General features: G+C 40.9%; 1 protein-coding gene across 1 annotated transcript in view; it reads right to left on the bottom strand.

The window, feature by feature from the left end:
- Positions 1-16,392, bottom strand: part of LOC126469690 (actin-interacting protein 1) — a 166,407-nt gene that overhangs the window by 138,372 nt on the left and 11,643 nt on the right. The window contains exon 4 of the mRNA XM_050096856.1: positions 11,342-11,489. Coding sequence (XP_049952813.1) covers positions 11,342-11,489 — 148 coding nt within the window. The remainder of the gene's footprint in view (positions 1-11,341; positions 11,490-16,392) is intronic.

The raw sequence follows: 16,392 nt of genomic DNA, 5'->3' as shown, positions 1-16,392 counted from the left end.
GGTGGTTTCCACAGCAGACGACTGCATAAAATGGTGCCAGTATAATGCATCAAAAAAGAATTACATGCAAGAAGTTTGAACAGCTTCCAAACGTTGTATCGATGTATGTGATGGAGGTAGCAACTGATTTCACAAGTGGTGTTCGTCAAATAGAGAGGAAGTTCAGAAGGCACCTGGATTACACGGTGAGCAAAAAACTGAGAAGCTTCAAGAGATCATAAGTGAGGAACTGGAACAAACACTGAACCCAATTTCTCGTCCTTCATTTCCCTTTAAAACGGTGAAGGAGCTGAAACCAAGGCAGAGTTACATTCCTATAATGCCGCATGAGGAACCTGTTTGGGCACCAAGGAACACAGACATCTGGAGGAACAACGAAAACAAACCAGTATGATTCCATTGTGGACGAGCGGGACATGTGGTGCACTATTGTTGAGAAAGGTGGCGGATATCTGATGTCACCCGTGCCAGAAGACAGCAGGCCAATCTTAGCCGACGCCAACTCCGGGACAACGAAGATGAACAAGATGATGTGGGTGCAAGACAACATAGGTCACCATCACCACAAGCTAGCCGCTGGAGAGGGTGCTTCTCAACACGCCAATCAAGGTCTCCATCACTGTTTAGAAGCTCCAACCGATCACCTAGCCGCTGCAACCTGGAAAACTAAAGGGTGTGACCTTCCTTGGAGGTGAGGCAGCCGAAGAGAAAAATCCTCCGCCATCGATCGCTACAAAAATGATAAGACACTACGTCGATATCCTCATGGACGGCTGACCAGCCCAAGCTCTTGTGGACTCTGGAGCATCATATTCAGTCATTTCGGAGAAGTACCACCGCCATTTGCAGAAAACCATATTCATCGACAACAAAACATCTCTGCTGAAGGTACCTAATGGGAAATATGTAAAACCTACAGGAAGATGTACCATTCATAAGTGTCCATAAACAGCCCTTAGAATTCATCGTCTTGCAAGAGTGTATTCATGACGTCATTCTGGGATGGGACTTTTTGAAAGCTTCTCAGGCCATTCTAGATTGTGGTCACTCAAAGATCTACATCTACATCTACATTTACACTCCGCAAGCCACCCAACGGTGTGTGGCGGAGGGCACTTTACGTGCCACTGTCATTACCTCCCTTTCCTGTTCCAGTCGCGTATGGTTCGCGGGAAGAACGACTGTCTGAAAGCCTCCGTGCGCGCTCTAATTTTACATTCGTGATCTCCTCGGGAGGTATAAGTAGGGGGAAGCAATATATTCGATACCTCATCCAGAAACGCACCCTCTCGAAACCTGGCGAGCAAGCTACATCGCGATGCAGAGCGCCTCTCTTGCAGAGTCTGCCACTTGAGTTTATTAAACATCTCCGTAACGCTATCACGGTTACCAAATAACCCTGTGACGGAACGCGCCGCTCTTCTTTGGATCTTCTCTATCTCCTCCGTCAGACCGATCTGGTACGGATCCCACACTGATGAGCAATACTCAAGTATAGGTCGAACGAGTGTTTTGTAAGCCACCTCCTTTGTTGATGGACTACATTTTCTAAGCACTCTCCCAATGAATCTCAACCTGGTACCCGCCTTACCAACAATTAATTTTATATGATCATTCCACTTCAAATCGTTCCGCACGCATACTCACAGATATTTTACAGAAGTAACTGCTACCAGTGTTTGTTCCGCTATCATATAATCATACAATAAAGGGTCCTTCTTTCTATGTATTCACAATACATTACATTTGTCTATGTTAAGGGTCAGTTGCCAATCCCTGCACCAAGTGCCTATCCGCTGCAGATCTTCCTGCATTTCGCTACAATTTTCTAATGCTGCAACTTCTCTGTATACTACAGCATCATCCGTGAAAAGCCGCATGGAACTTCCGACACTATCTACTAGGTCATTTATATATATTGTGAAAAGCAATGGTCCCGTAACACTCCCCTGTGGCACGCCAGAGGTTACTTTAACGTCTGTAGACGTCTCTCCATTGATAACAACATGCTGTGTTCTGTTTGCTAAAAACTCTTCAATCCAGCCACACAGCTGGTCTGATATTCCGTAGGCTCTTACTTTGTTTATCAGGCGACAGTGCGGAACTGTATCGAACGCCTTCCGGAAGTCAAGAAAAATAGCATCTACCTGGGAGCCTGTATCTAATATTTTCTGGGTCTCATGAACAAATAAAGCGAGTTGGGTCTCACATGATCGCTGTTTCCGGAATCCATGTTGATTCCTACATAGTAGATTCTGGGTTTCCAAAAACGACATGATACTCGAGCAAAAAACATGTTCTAAAATTCTACAACAGATCGACGTCAGAGATATAGGTCTATAGTTTTGCGCATCTGCTCGACGACCCTTCTTGAAGACTGGGACTATTTGTGCTCTTTTCCAATCATTTGGAACCCTCCGTTCCTCTAGAGACTTGCGGTACACGACTGTTAGAAGGGGGGCAAGTTCTTTCGCGTACTCTGTGTAGAATCGAATTGGTATCCCATCAGGTCCAGTGGACTTTCCTCTATTGAGTGATTCCAGTTGCTTTTCTATTCCTTGGACACTTATTTCGATGTCAGCCATTTTTTCGTTTGTGCGAGGATTTAGAGAAGGAACTGCAGTGCGGTCTTCCTCTGTGGAACAGCTTTGGAAAAAGGTGTTTAGTATTTCAGCTTTACGAGTGTCATCCTCTGTTTCAATGCCATCATCATCCCGTAGTGTCTGGATATGCTGTTTCGAGCCGCTTACTGATTTAACGTAAGACCAGAACTTCCTAGGATTTTCTGTCAAGTCGGTACATAGAATTTTACTTTCGAATTCACTGAACGCTTCACGCATAGCCCTCCTTACGCTAACTTTCACATCTTTTAGCTTCTGTTTGTCTGAGAGGTTTTGGCTGCGTTTAAACTTGGAGTGGAGCTCTCTTTGCTTTCGCAGTAGTTTCCTAACTTTGTTGTTGTACCACGGTGGGTTTTTCCCGTCCCTCACAGTTTTACTCGGCACGTACCGGTCTAAAACGCATTTTACGATTGCCTTGAACTTTTTCCATAAACACTCAACATTGTCAGTGTCGGAACAGAAATTTTCGTTTTGATCTGTTAGGTAGTCTGAAATCTGCCTTCTATTACTCTTGCTAAACAGATAAACCTTCCTCCCTTTTTTTATATTCCTATTAACTTCCATATTCAGGGATGCTGCAACGGCCTTATGATCACTGATTCCCTGTTCTGTACATACAGAGTCGAAAAGTTCGGGTCTGTTTGTTATCAGTAGGTCCAAGATGTTATCTCCACGAGTCGGTTCTCTGTTTAATTGCTCGAGGTAATTTGCTAGACAGATGAGATGAGATACTGTGGACAGAAAGATGTGCATCCGAGTGTGTGGAGACTACGTGTGCTGGATGAAGTGACCATTCCTGCGGTCAGTGCTAGATAGGTAACTGTCACGTGTCATGCCATGCATCAACCCATGGATCTTGTAGTGGAATGTAAGTGAAGCATACCACTGAAGAGTAACTTGGCCCTCCCAGCCTCTGTCGTCTCGTTCAAGAATGGATTCAGTGAATTGTGGATAGTTAACTGTCGCCAAGAACCGCAGATCCTTCCAAAATGCATGTGCATAGCAAACACTGAGCTGATAACTGGAGAACAGCTGAGCATCATAGAAACCTCCCATGCCGAGTATGTGGGCGAAACTAGTGCTACTACTATGAGACAAGATCTTATAGCTCGACTATCACCAGATCTTACTAAGGAACAACAGAAGAAGCTATTTGCCATTCTTCAAGAGTTCTCTGAATGTTTCAATCCACAGGTGAAGAGCAAATTAAACAAATCGATGGTGAAGGGATTAGCACTGGAGACCATCAACCAATAAGCCAGAGAGCATAGCGTGTGTCAGCAACGGAACGTTGAATAATTCGCGGCAAGGTAGAGAAAATGATGATGAATGACATTCAGTCTTTGCAGTGCCCATGGTCATCACCAGTGGTCCTCGTGAGGAAGAAGAATGGCAGTTGGAGCTTTTGTGTTGATTACAGGAAGCTTAATAAGATAACTAAAAAGGACGCTTACCCACTTCTGCGAACTGATGATATGCTAGATTGTCTGAAGGGGGCTAAGTTTTTCTCACCATGAACATGTACTTGGGATACTGGCAAATCAAAGTAGATGAGGCTGATTGTGAGAAAACTGCATTCATCACCCCTGAGGGCCTGTATGAGTTTAAGGTAATGCTGTTCGGTTTGTGTAATGCACCACCAACTTTTGAATCTTCTTTGTCACCTGAAGTGGACAATTTGTCTTTGTTATTTAGATGACATTATAGTGTTCTCAGAGACATATCATGAACATATAAAAGGACTGAGGGCCATTTTTAAGTGACTCCAACAACGGGGACTGAAACTTAGTCCAAGAAAGTGTCTCTTTGGAGCAAAAGAAATGAAAATACTTGGACATCTTGGGTCAAATGAAGGTGTGCGGCCTGACCCAGAGAATGTAAGATCTATAACAGAATTTCCTATTTCTAAAAGCATTAGAGATGTGAGAAGCTTCCTCGGATTATGTTCTTATTACCGTTGTTTTATCAAAGACTTTTGTATTAAAGCCAGGCCACTCCAAGAGTTGTTAAAAGCTGATGCTAAATTTATCTGGGGTGGTGCTCAACAAGATTCTTTCGATGTGCTGCGAAAAGCTCTGGCAACTGACCCTGTACTTTGTCTGTATGATGAGGCAGCACCTACAGAACTACACACAGATGACAGTGGGTATGGGATCAGTGCTGTGCTGGTGCAGATTTTGAATGCCTATGCTTCTAGGACACTTACAAAAGCCGAGTGAAACTACTCAACTACAGAAAAAGAATGTCTTTCTGTGATCTGGGCCATGTGCAAATTTTGACAGTATCTCTATGGAAGGCCATTCACAGTTGTTACAGACCATCATTCACTTTGTTGGTTGACAGGTCTTAAGGATCCAACAGGACGACTCGCCAGGTGGGCACTACATCTTCAAGTGTATGACATTACCACAGTGTACAAAAGTGGAAGAAAACACCAAGATGCCGACAGTGTCTCAAGAAACCCTGTGCAAGACCATCCAGATTTTGATGAAGATAGTGACTGTCTCACTACACTCCAGCATCTCTCTGCTGAGCAGTAGAGTGACACCAAGATATCTCAAGCTATGCTTCCCTTAAATCGGTCAGAGGATGTGAATGGACAGTTTAAGGTAGTTTATGGATTACTTTGCAAGAAAAACTTTGATCCATTTGGAAAGAGGTGGCTACCAGCGATTCCTAAACATATGTGCTTAGATGTTCCACAGAAGTTCCATGACAAACTTGAGGCTGGACATTTAGTCTTTATTAAGACATACGATAACATACACAAGAGATTTTTCTGGCCAGGTTTATTTAGGAGTGTCCGTCACTATGTGTCGCACTGTAGAGATTGCCAGAGGAGAAAGGCAGTTCCTCGGAAACCACCTGGCTGACAAATACCAATTCCACCAGCCAAACACCTTTCCAGCGTGTTGGGATTGACCTCCTCGGACGATTTCCAACGTCCACTAGTGGCAGTAGACGGATTACTGGTTGCACTGGTTATCTGACACGTTATGCCATTACAAAAGCTGTGAAAACAGCAGAAGCATCCAAGGTAGCCAAATTCATCATGGAAGACATTTATTAAAACACGGTGCCCCAGTATCGTTAATTACGGATCAAGGGAATGATTTTCAATTGAATCTTGTGACAGAGATAAACTGTCGGTGCAACATTACTCATCATATGACGACTGCCTACCATCCACATACTGACGGGCTTACTGAACACCTGAATAAGACCTTGGCCAACATGCTATTAATGTTCGTCAGTGCTGAGCACAGCAACTGGGATGAGCTGCTACCTTTCGTGACGTTTGCCTACAACACTGCCAAACAAGACACCACAGGATTTATGCCATTTTTCCTAGTGCATGGGCGTGAGGCGACTATGAAGATGGACACTGTTTCCGTTACATCCTGATGACATGGAAAACGACTACATCGGCTACGTGTTAACCAAAGCTGAGGCAGCTTTGCAATTAGCTCAACTTCCAACATTGCAGGCTCAAGAAAATGATCGCCGAAGGTATGACGCGAGCTACTGCCCTGTTGTGTACCAGCCTGGTGACCTCGTCTGGATCTTCACTCCTGTTGGGAAGATTGGTCTCTCTGAGAAGCTCCCCAGGTGCTACTTTGCAACTTATAAGGTTGTAAGACAGTTATCTGATGTTACTTATGAAGTTTGAGATTTCGACCCCGACATAAGACGACGAAAGATCAGAAATACGGTCCACATCCTTTGAATGAAGCCCTATAAGGATCCTATCATCCAGGGTAAATTCGAAGCTCCAGCAACAGGCAACAAGCGGAAAGATGACGAAGAGCATAGTGGCAAAAAGAATTCTGAGAAGATCACCACCAGGGCGAGCATCAGTCATCGGAAGTCTGAGTATGCAGGACCGATGACTTGTTCCCGGAATAGGAGGACGTAATACTGAGACGCTGTTTTCTAAGGAGGGAGCAATGTCGCAGAAGAAGCTGAGTAGTACCGTGGTGTAGTGGTTATGATACTGAACTGTTGAATGAAGGGTCTTGAGTTCAAAACTCACCTGGATTGTGCCATTTTAATTTCTGTATTTGGTTCGAGTACATTCTAGAAGTATCCACAAATGTCAAGAATCATTGTACTGGAATGTTTTGCAGCTGTGTATATACTGTATGTGTTCTGGCTGCAGGCAGTTCGCTCCGCGCTGTTGTATGTGCAAGTGCTGAATAAACCTTCCTTAAGTGAAGTTAGTGTTCGTCATTCATCTAATTATACCTTCTTCTACATGACAGTATAAACAAATATTTCCATCACGGGTTATTCTACCACATTTCCCTAACAACGGCACTGTGTGGTCATATTGCAGAAATTTAAAGCGTCATATTGTTTAAGAATGTAAGACATGATATTAAGCTGAATGTATCTAGCCATTATGTGCTCTGGCACGAATGTTCCATGGAATATGTAATGGATCTGGGAGATGTGTTATTTTCTACCAGATTTGTCGATACCAAATTGTAAATGTTTTCTTATATTTTTGTCAGAAATTTTTTTAATTGTAATTTTTGTCAGAATTTTTTTTTAATTGTAATTTTTGTCAGAATTTTTTTTTAATTGTAATTTTTGTCAGAATTTTTTTTTAATTGTAATTTTTGTCAGAATTTTTTTTTAAATTTTAATTTGCCTTATTTTATGTTAATTTACTTATATTTTTGAGAGTGAAAGCATACTGATTACTATTAGTAGACGTGACGAAGAATATCAAAGAGACTGATTACAAGTGGAAGCTTGTGTGTTGTGTAAAATGTCTTTGAAGCTGGAGTTGTCTTTGACTGTAGTCAGTCGGCAGTGAACTCTCGGTGTGTGTTGACGGTAGAACAATGTGCAGGTCGCCGTCATAATGATTTGTTAGTGAACAGGAAAAATGAATTATGTTACTACCTTTTTTATATAAACTTTAAGAAGAAACCACATTCGAAGAAATGGTATTTGAAGCACCAAAAATTAGGCAAACGCATTGAACCAGGTCATTTCTGCAGCCAACGAAACTGCATTGTGGAATCATACTTCCACTAGACAACTGAAGCCAAGACAAATATCATCTTGTAAACATTTCACAGAAAAGGTACTGTCACGAAATATGCCAAATTTGAGTAAATAAAAATAGTGAGCATATTTCAAATACAGGAGTAAACTTTGCTGGTTTTACTTGTCCACCATTTGCATTTTTCCATTACATTATGGATGTCAATTATATTATATATTGGTTGCTAAGAGTTGAACCTATCTGGAGCCAAAAAACCACAGAGATAATGGGATTCAGGATGAAAATGGGAAACTGCCCTGGAAAACCCATTCCTGGACTGTACACAGAATGTGATGTTGCCAGGTGATATCATATGTCTTCTGTAGAACAAAGAGCATTGCAATCAGATTTTGGTCATGCACAAAAGTGCTTCACACTGAAGATTCTAGACAGATCTGGTGATCTGTGGTGGACAAGAAAACCCAAAAGCCACTTTGGAATCGCGATATATGGCCTCCAGCTTCGAGGCACCAACAAAGATGTCAGTTGACCATTCGTTCAGATAACTTACACAGCCCACTTATCAAAGACATTGGCCCGTAATTAAGTTAAAATATGTGGGACCTTTCCCAGTTTCCCAACAGGAATAATAATACCTTCCTGCCATTGTGAGAGAAATTCTCCATCCTGCCACCATTAGAAAGCCCGAGGATATGTTTCACGCTGTCAGCTTGAAGATGTTTGAGCATTTGGTTGGAGGTTTTGTTGGGTCCAGGTGCCGTATCTTGAGACACTACCACAGTGCTGTGAAGCTCCCATTCACTAAAAGAAACTTCGTATGACAGAGAGGCAAAACATTCAGCAAGTACCACGCAGTCAGAGCAGATGTTACCATTTACAAGGATGCCAGAACATGCTGTACGTGCTGGATGGTCACAAATGAGGCAGAGTTTAGTCCATATTTGGCATGATGGGGTGTGGGATAATATAGATGATATGTATTCCACTTTTGGATCTGCAGCTCTTGTCTTTCTATTCGAGTTTGTAGTTAAATTATAGGATGCAGGTTCCACCTTTATACAAAAACTGATAGCTCTTCATATGGATGCATTAACTCGCCAATGAAATTTGCATTTAAATTGTTTGGTTTGCAGATGATAAGCTACCAGACTTGGTGTCTTCCCCAATGGCGATGGCATCATCTGGCAGGATGAATGTATATGTTGCAAGGCCACAAGGATGCTACAGCGGTTTGAAGAGTACTGTAGAGAAATAAAGTTGATGTGTTGGCCTCCAAGTTCATGTGATCTGAACCCAATGAAACATGCCTGGGACACAATCAGGTGCCAGCTCCTTTGAGCCAACAAATCCGCATCCCATAATATACAGGAACAATGGGATCTGTGTGTAGACATCTATTTTCAAATACATTTGGAAACCTATCAAGAACTTGTTGAAGCCATGCCATGCAGAGTTGCTGCTGTATTGCATTTCAACAGCAAACCAACACGCTATTAAGCAGGTGGTCATAATGTATTGCTCATCAGTTACTTTAACTGTACAAAATTGCTGTGATAACTACTCAGAATTTACAACCACATTCTCAGTATAACATTATCATGACCACTTCTATCCATCCAATTCCTGTGCATCAATTGTTTATCACCAACTGGAGCAATATATTTGTATTCTGCGTCCAGATGACTTGCATTACAGCAATGCAGCTTGTGATATACTAAAAAGTTTTGTGTGTGTGTGTGTGTGTGTGTGTGTGTGTGTGTGTGTGTGTAACAAATTCAGCTATCCCCAGTTGTACTAACAGTTTTTAACAGTGTACATTTGTTTTAATGTATAAGATTGTGCACCCAACCATAAATAACTTCTTACAGAAGCAAATGGAATGGTTTATCATATAATGTAACTGGGATGTTGTTAGATCTTGTCCTTGCCATTTACCTACATTCAGGCATGCATTCAGGCACAGGATGTGAAAAGTACGCACTATCGTCAGTACATACAACTGCAGCTCATGGCAATCTCGCATACAGGGCACTTCCAATTCAAGGTTGTACACACACTAATCTTTTCATGTGTCGCCAAGACAATGATGAAATGTGTCTCAACTCTGCAAAGCCTGTGCAGATGGAATCAAATGCAATGGACAAAAATATGTTTACGACAGGGTCATCATTAACTGTTCTAGCACCAACTAGACAAGTTACAATTCAGTGAATCACACAAATTCAATGCTACACAACAACAACTGATGAGCAGCCATGTTGTACAGAAACACATTCTTAATTTGGAGCCATGTCCCTATACTTTTACTTCTGTTCACCACACATCACAAGGACAAAAATTGATGTGTGGGTAGGAACACCAGGAATGGTCACAAGCATGGAATAATACTGCTTGGACTGATAAAGTTACGAAATACATCAACAGCAGTCTACAAATATATAAAAATTCTCATGAACTGGGACCCATGACATGTCTGCTACTGATCACAGTGTCGAACAGTAGAGAAAACTACTAATGGTCACACACAATATCCATTTCTTTGAAAACAGAAACCTACAGGAGACCTGAACCAAAAAAACCTCAACGCACCTGCTGATCTCTTCCAAACTGAGTCAGCAAATTTTTATGAAAGCTCCATGGACATCTTGAATCTTAGAACATATTCTGAGCTCAAACATAATGAGCTATCTTGAACAGAATGACTTCCTCAATGCCAACCAGCATGGATTTCGAAAACATTGATCACGTGAAACCCAACTCTTATTTACTGAAAGCTTTGAATCAAGGCAACCAGATAGAAGCTGTATTTCTTGATATCTGAAATACATTTGATTCGGTATCACAGCTACACTTATAGTATAGATATAGATGCAGATGTAGACATGGGAGTTCTTTTGTGACCCTCCATGTCACTTTAATTTTATCCTACTGAGAACATCTTGGACAATATCAAGTGCTGAAATCTAGTTCAAAGCAGTTTTTGTGTGTTAACGGCTGTGGTTAAACAGCCCAATCTGAAAACACTTTAGATGTTACACAGAGTCCATGCCCCAATGCCACAGAAAATTTCTGTTGTCTTTAAGGTGAAAGGGAGAAAAAGACACTACTAGGTAGGTGAGTTGAATTCAGTTGCTCAGAGTGTATACTCACTGTTAAAATACAAGTCAGTTATAAAAGCAAATGCTTTGTAAATATTCTCACAACAAACATCAGTTTTACTGTGTAATTGCAGAAACTATGAAATACACCTAAAATTAAATATATTACAGTACTGCAATTGAATTTTACCTTCACTAAAGTTCGTATCTCTCTGGTTTATTGTCTGTGCACTTACAAATTTGAAACATAAAATATAAATCAAGAGTTCTATACAACTAATCAAGTATGAACAATAAAAACTGATGTACAACTGCAGCACTACTTCTTAAGCTTGTTGCTTGTAGGAGAGAATAATTTTGTCTCCTCTGACCTAACCCATAAACTGCAGTCGTCAAATGCAATAGAAGCAAATTCCCATAAAAGCTACCTGTTAATAACATCTTGTATTCTTACTGATAATATCCATTTAGCATAAATAGTGAAAATATACAAAAACTGGACACACAGTCAGTGGAATTAGAAAAAACTGTTAACATATAAAATACTAATATTGTAGGTCCTCATAACAAATAAAACTATTAGTACAAGATAATGTGTATGTTACCTTTCCCTTCCTTCTCCAACAACAACAATGCGTTGGTTGTCAGGAGACCATGAAATATCTTTAATGGGTCCGCCAAATGGTTGGAACTCATTTTTCAGTAAATGTTCCTTGTTAACTGTGTCCCAGATTCTAATTTTACCCGATTGATCTAAATTTCAAACAGACAAAGATAAAATGTAGTTAGTCACTCGTCTTACCCAAAGTACAGCTGACAAGGAAGGTATATTAGGATTCAACATCCCACTGATGAAGTCATTAGAGTCTCAATATAACATTGCATGGGCCCATGATGGGAACTGCCTTGAGCAATTTAAGCAAAATCACAAAAAAGCTGGTAAGCCAAATAGGAATTTGAACTCTGTTCTCCCCACATGAAAATATAGCGTGCCTTTACCTCAGCACATTCAGTCAGCAATACAAACTTTATAATGTTTTCCTCCTACGGTCTTAATACCGTGCACTGCAAAGCTTAAGACCAAGACTTCCTTTATTGTTTAATACATGTGGAATCGCAATATGGAGTAATAAAAAAGAAGCTAAAATAGTGAAAAAGGTGAAGAAGATGTAAAGATATCATCTTCACAGTACATGACAGAAGTCACTTTTAAACATAGATAAAAAATGAAACCTTAAAGAAATGGCAACATAGATTCCAATAACAGAATGATCATCTAAGATCTGTATCCACATATCTCAATGAGACTCTTCAAGGTCCTAGAATCAGGTCACATCTGCACCTTCCCCCTTCCCCCACCACGACTACATAACAGAAAAATACGTAGCAAAGAGACGTCCACAGGGCTCTATATTTGGACTGGAGTGCTGGGATACTGACTTGGAAAATTTATTACAGAAAATAAGTAACTATCCCTACCAGAAGGGTGCATGTATACTCTAGCGACTTGATGATAGTAGTAACAGGTGTTACTAGGGCAGAATTAGAAACAAATAGTCGGTATATTAAGGCACTGCTTCGCCCAAACATTAAAAAGCTACAAATAAAACAATATGGTCCACATAGGGAAAATATCATGACAACCAAAAATAAGAATAAATAATTCTCTTACCAAGACATATGTTGTTGAAAGGTACTATCAGATGTATGTTAACGTGAAGCAAAATTTTCATAAACGTATATAAATTTTCTGCTAACAAGTTCTTAATCTAATGAACAAAATTCCAATGATCAGCAAAAATAAGTTCATCTACCTCTAGAAATCATTAGACTGTATCATAAAACTAAACTTGTTTCCATAGTACGTTACACTGCAAATGTGTGGGTAATATGGCACAACTGACTAACTTTTAACTAGCTCTATGCAGAGTGCAGAGAAGCATGTTACTGAGATTTACATATGGATACAGGAAGACTTCCATATAAGATTTTTTTCACGATATTAAGACTATGTCACTCAGATCTAGTAATTAGAAAGTAGTGAGCCCAACACTGGTCACGAGGAAGGACACAGAAAAAGCAACCGACATATTAAGGCAAAGAGCAAATTCCAAGGAAGAAATGATGTATAATGCAAGAACGGAAGAAGGGTTGGCATGAAGAACGAACAGGATGATAAAGCTCCGAGTTCTTTCATAGTGTGAAGGAAAGATTTCAGATGAAGTACAATCCTTCCTCAAAGAGTATAATAAATTTTCTTACTCCACATATCTCAACAAAACACCATATGAACTTAATAGTAACAGTATGCCGATAAACTGGAACACTGGACCATACTGTTTGACACTGTATTTATTTCAGTGACACCACAATATAAGAAAAAGTTGGAACAGGGGATGAGACAGCACACATCATCATGATGAATCAGATACAGCACAAGTTAAATAAACTAACCAAAAAGGTATCCAAGAGACAACTGGAGATAAACTTCACAGACAAGAGCGGAGTAATATAAATTCACTATAAGGAATTAATTATGCAACTAAATACAAGCAAAGATTGCAGGGTATACAGGGTGTTACAAAAAGGTACGGCCAAACTTTCAGGAAACTTTCCTCATACACAAAGAAAGAAAATATGTTACGTGGACATGTGTCCGGAAACGCTTACTTTCCATGTTAGAGCTTATTTTATTACTTCTCTTCAAATCACATTAATCATGGAATGGAAACACACAGCAACAAAACGTACCAGCATGACTTCAAACACTTTGTTACAGGAAATGTTCAAAATGTCCTCCGTTAGCGAGGATACGTGCATCCACCCTCCGTCGCATGGAATCCCTGATGCAGCCCTGGAGAATGGCGTATTGTATAACAGCCGTCCACAATACGAGCACGAAGAGTCTCTACATTTGGTATCAGGGTAGCGTAGACAAGGGCTTTCAAATGCCCCCATAAATGAAAGTCAAGAGGGTTGAGGTCAGGAGAGCGTGGAGGCCATGGAATTGGTCTGCCTCTACCAATCCATCGGTCACCGAATCTGTTGTTGAGAAGTGTACGAACACTTCGACTGAAATGTGCAGGAGCTCCATCGTGCATGAACCACATGTTGTGTCGTACTTGTAAACGCACATGTTCTAGCAGCACAGGTAGAGTATCCCGTATGAAATCATGATAACGTGCTCCATTGAGCGTAGGTGGAAGAACATGGGGCCCAATCAAGGCATCACCAACAATGCCTGCCCAAACGTTCACAGAAAATCTGTGTTGATGACGTGATTGGACAATTGCGTGCGAATTCTCGGCAGCCCACACATGTTGATTGTGAAAATTTACAATTTGATCACGTTGGAATGAAGCCTCATGCGTAAAGAGAACATTTGCACTGAAATGAGGATTGACACATTGTTGGGTGAACGATTCGCAGAAGTGTACCCGTGGAGGCCAATCAGCTGCTGATAGTGCCTGCACACGCTGTACATGGTACGTAAACAACTGGTTCTCCCGTAGCACTCTCCATACAGTGACGTGGTCAATGTTACCTTGTACAGCAGCAACTCCTCTGACGCTGACATTATGGTTATCGTCAACTGCACGCACAATTGCCTCGTCCATTGCAGGTGTCCTCGTCGTTCTAGGTCTTCCCCAGTCGCGAGTCATAGGCTGAAATGTTCCGTGCTCCCTAAGACGGCGATCAATTGCTTCGAACGTCTTCCTGTTGGGACACCTTCGTTCTGGAAATCTGTCTCGATACAAACGTACTGCGCCACGGCTATTGCCCCGTGCTAATCCATACATCAAATGGGCATCTACCACCTCCGCATTTGTAAACATTGCACTGACTGCAAAACCACGTTCGTGATGAACACTAACCTGTTGATGCTACGTGCTGATGTGCTTGATGCTAGTACTGTAGAGCAATGAATCGCACGTCAACACAAGCACCGAAGTCAACATTACCTTCCTTCAATTGGGCCAACTGGCGGTGAGTCGAGGAAGTACAGTAAATACTGACGAAACTAAAATGAGCTCTAACATGGAAATTAAGCATTTCTGGACACATGTCCACATAACATCTTTTCTTTATTTGTGTGTGAGGAATGTCTCCTAAAAGTTTGGCCGTACCTTTTTGTAACACCCTGTATACGTTGAGCTGAATGTGGTGGAGTGACAAGGTTTCTGTGGACCCCATGTCTGTCATTTGCAACATGCCACAGTACAGTGACACAGTAAGCAAAGTACATTAGAAGACTTGACACTCACCACTGTTGCAGTGTATGTCCATAACGGAGTCACAGAGGCTATTTCACACTCGGAGGAAGTGTTTCAACAAGGTGGTAGAGAGAGAATGTGTTGCAGACAGTGGAAACTTTTAAAGAAATGCTGATATTACCAGATTTGAACTATTTCGTATCCTCAGTGGGCTATGACATTGAGATCAAGATGGGGAAGGATGCACTGGTGTTGGGCATAGAGGGTTGTTTGGTTTTGCATCCGCACCATGGGCACCGTGGACTTCACATCAGTTGACAAAGACCTCAGGTGCTGTAAGCTAGGAGCAATGTGTGCATGCTATCCTAGACCAATTGTATTGAGGTTTCTGACAATTGTATGCTGCCGTGTTGTCCTCCATAATTTCATCATCAGTGTGCAAGTCACTGAGGCAGCATTGGATAAAAAGGCTTGTATTATATGGCTGAACTACCCCAGTTGTCATCTACTGGCTAGTAATGCAACTGATCATTTCTTCCCCCCCCCCCCCCCTCGACCACTTGGTACTTACAGCCACTAGGTGTTTTTTCAGACACTGACCTGAGGCACTCCCATACCCGGGCAGTGTGGTGGTAAAAACTATTTCACCTCTTCATGGATTTCTGGATTCCAGAAACACTATGCTAGTGCCAGAGAAGCTGTAAACCTCATGTTATATGTATTTTGAAGTAAAGTGCGGTGAAGAAAGAATTGAGATTTCATCAGCAATTAGTAAACAGTTAGCAAGTTGATAATCTTAGTTAATAAGTAGAGTTATCTTCGTAAATAATAAATTAGCTGGAAACTATTATCTCTGAAAATAGTTATTAAATGAAATTGTAAAGAACAGTTACACACAATAAAAAGTTACAGTCTGCTTTAGTTTCCTGGCAGCAAAACTATTTAAATACCAGCCATTAATAAAAAAAAAGTAAATGATTAAATAAGTAAATAAATAAATGTTCGATGTAATAAGCATACGATACTTCAATTTTCAGAGCATCACAAAGAAAATCAAATTCAGTGGTTACATAAAATGAATTCAAACAGCCACGTCTCTTAGTCCAAGCTGAATGTTAAAGTAACAATAAACATAGCCACTATCAGAATTCTGTGTCTCAGAATATGCACAAGCTGAACCACTATAAGCTTCAGCAGTTTGCTATGGCAGTTCTCTAAAGTTTGGCAATCTTCTTTGTCTGTATGTTAAAAGAAGTGTAATAAAAGTTCAGTCATAATTTATTTCACTTTCTGATATTTCAGACAGTAATTCTGTCCAAAACGATTAGCAAGCAAGTTTTTGCTTGGTTCCCACCTTTCAAGCCTCGGTTCTCTGGGATCTTCCATTCGCAGAGCACATTATAGGGACCAACACTCCCACTGCGTTGACCATTTCTGCTCTC

The sequence above is a fragment of the Schistocerca serialis genome, chromosome 1 (genome assembly GCF_023864345.2).
Source record: "Schistocerca serialis cubense isolate TAMUIC-IGC-003099 chromosome 1, iqSchSeri2.2, whole genome shotgun sequence".
NCBI classification, from domain to species: Eukaryota; Metazoa; Arthropoda; class Insecta; order Orthoptera; family Acrididae; genus Schistocerca; species Schistocerca serialis.
Note: the sequence above shows the minus strand (reverse complement) of the source record. Positions and strands in the feature narration are given on the sequence as shown.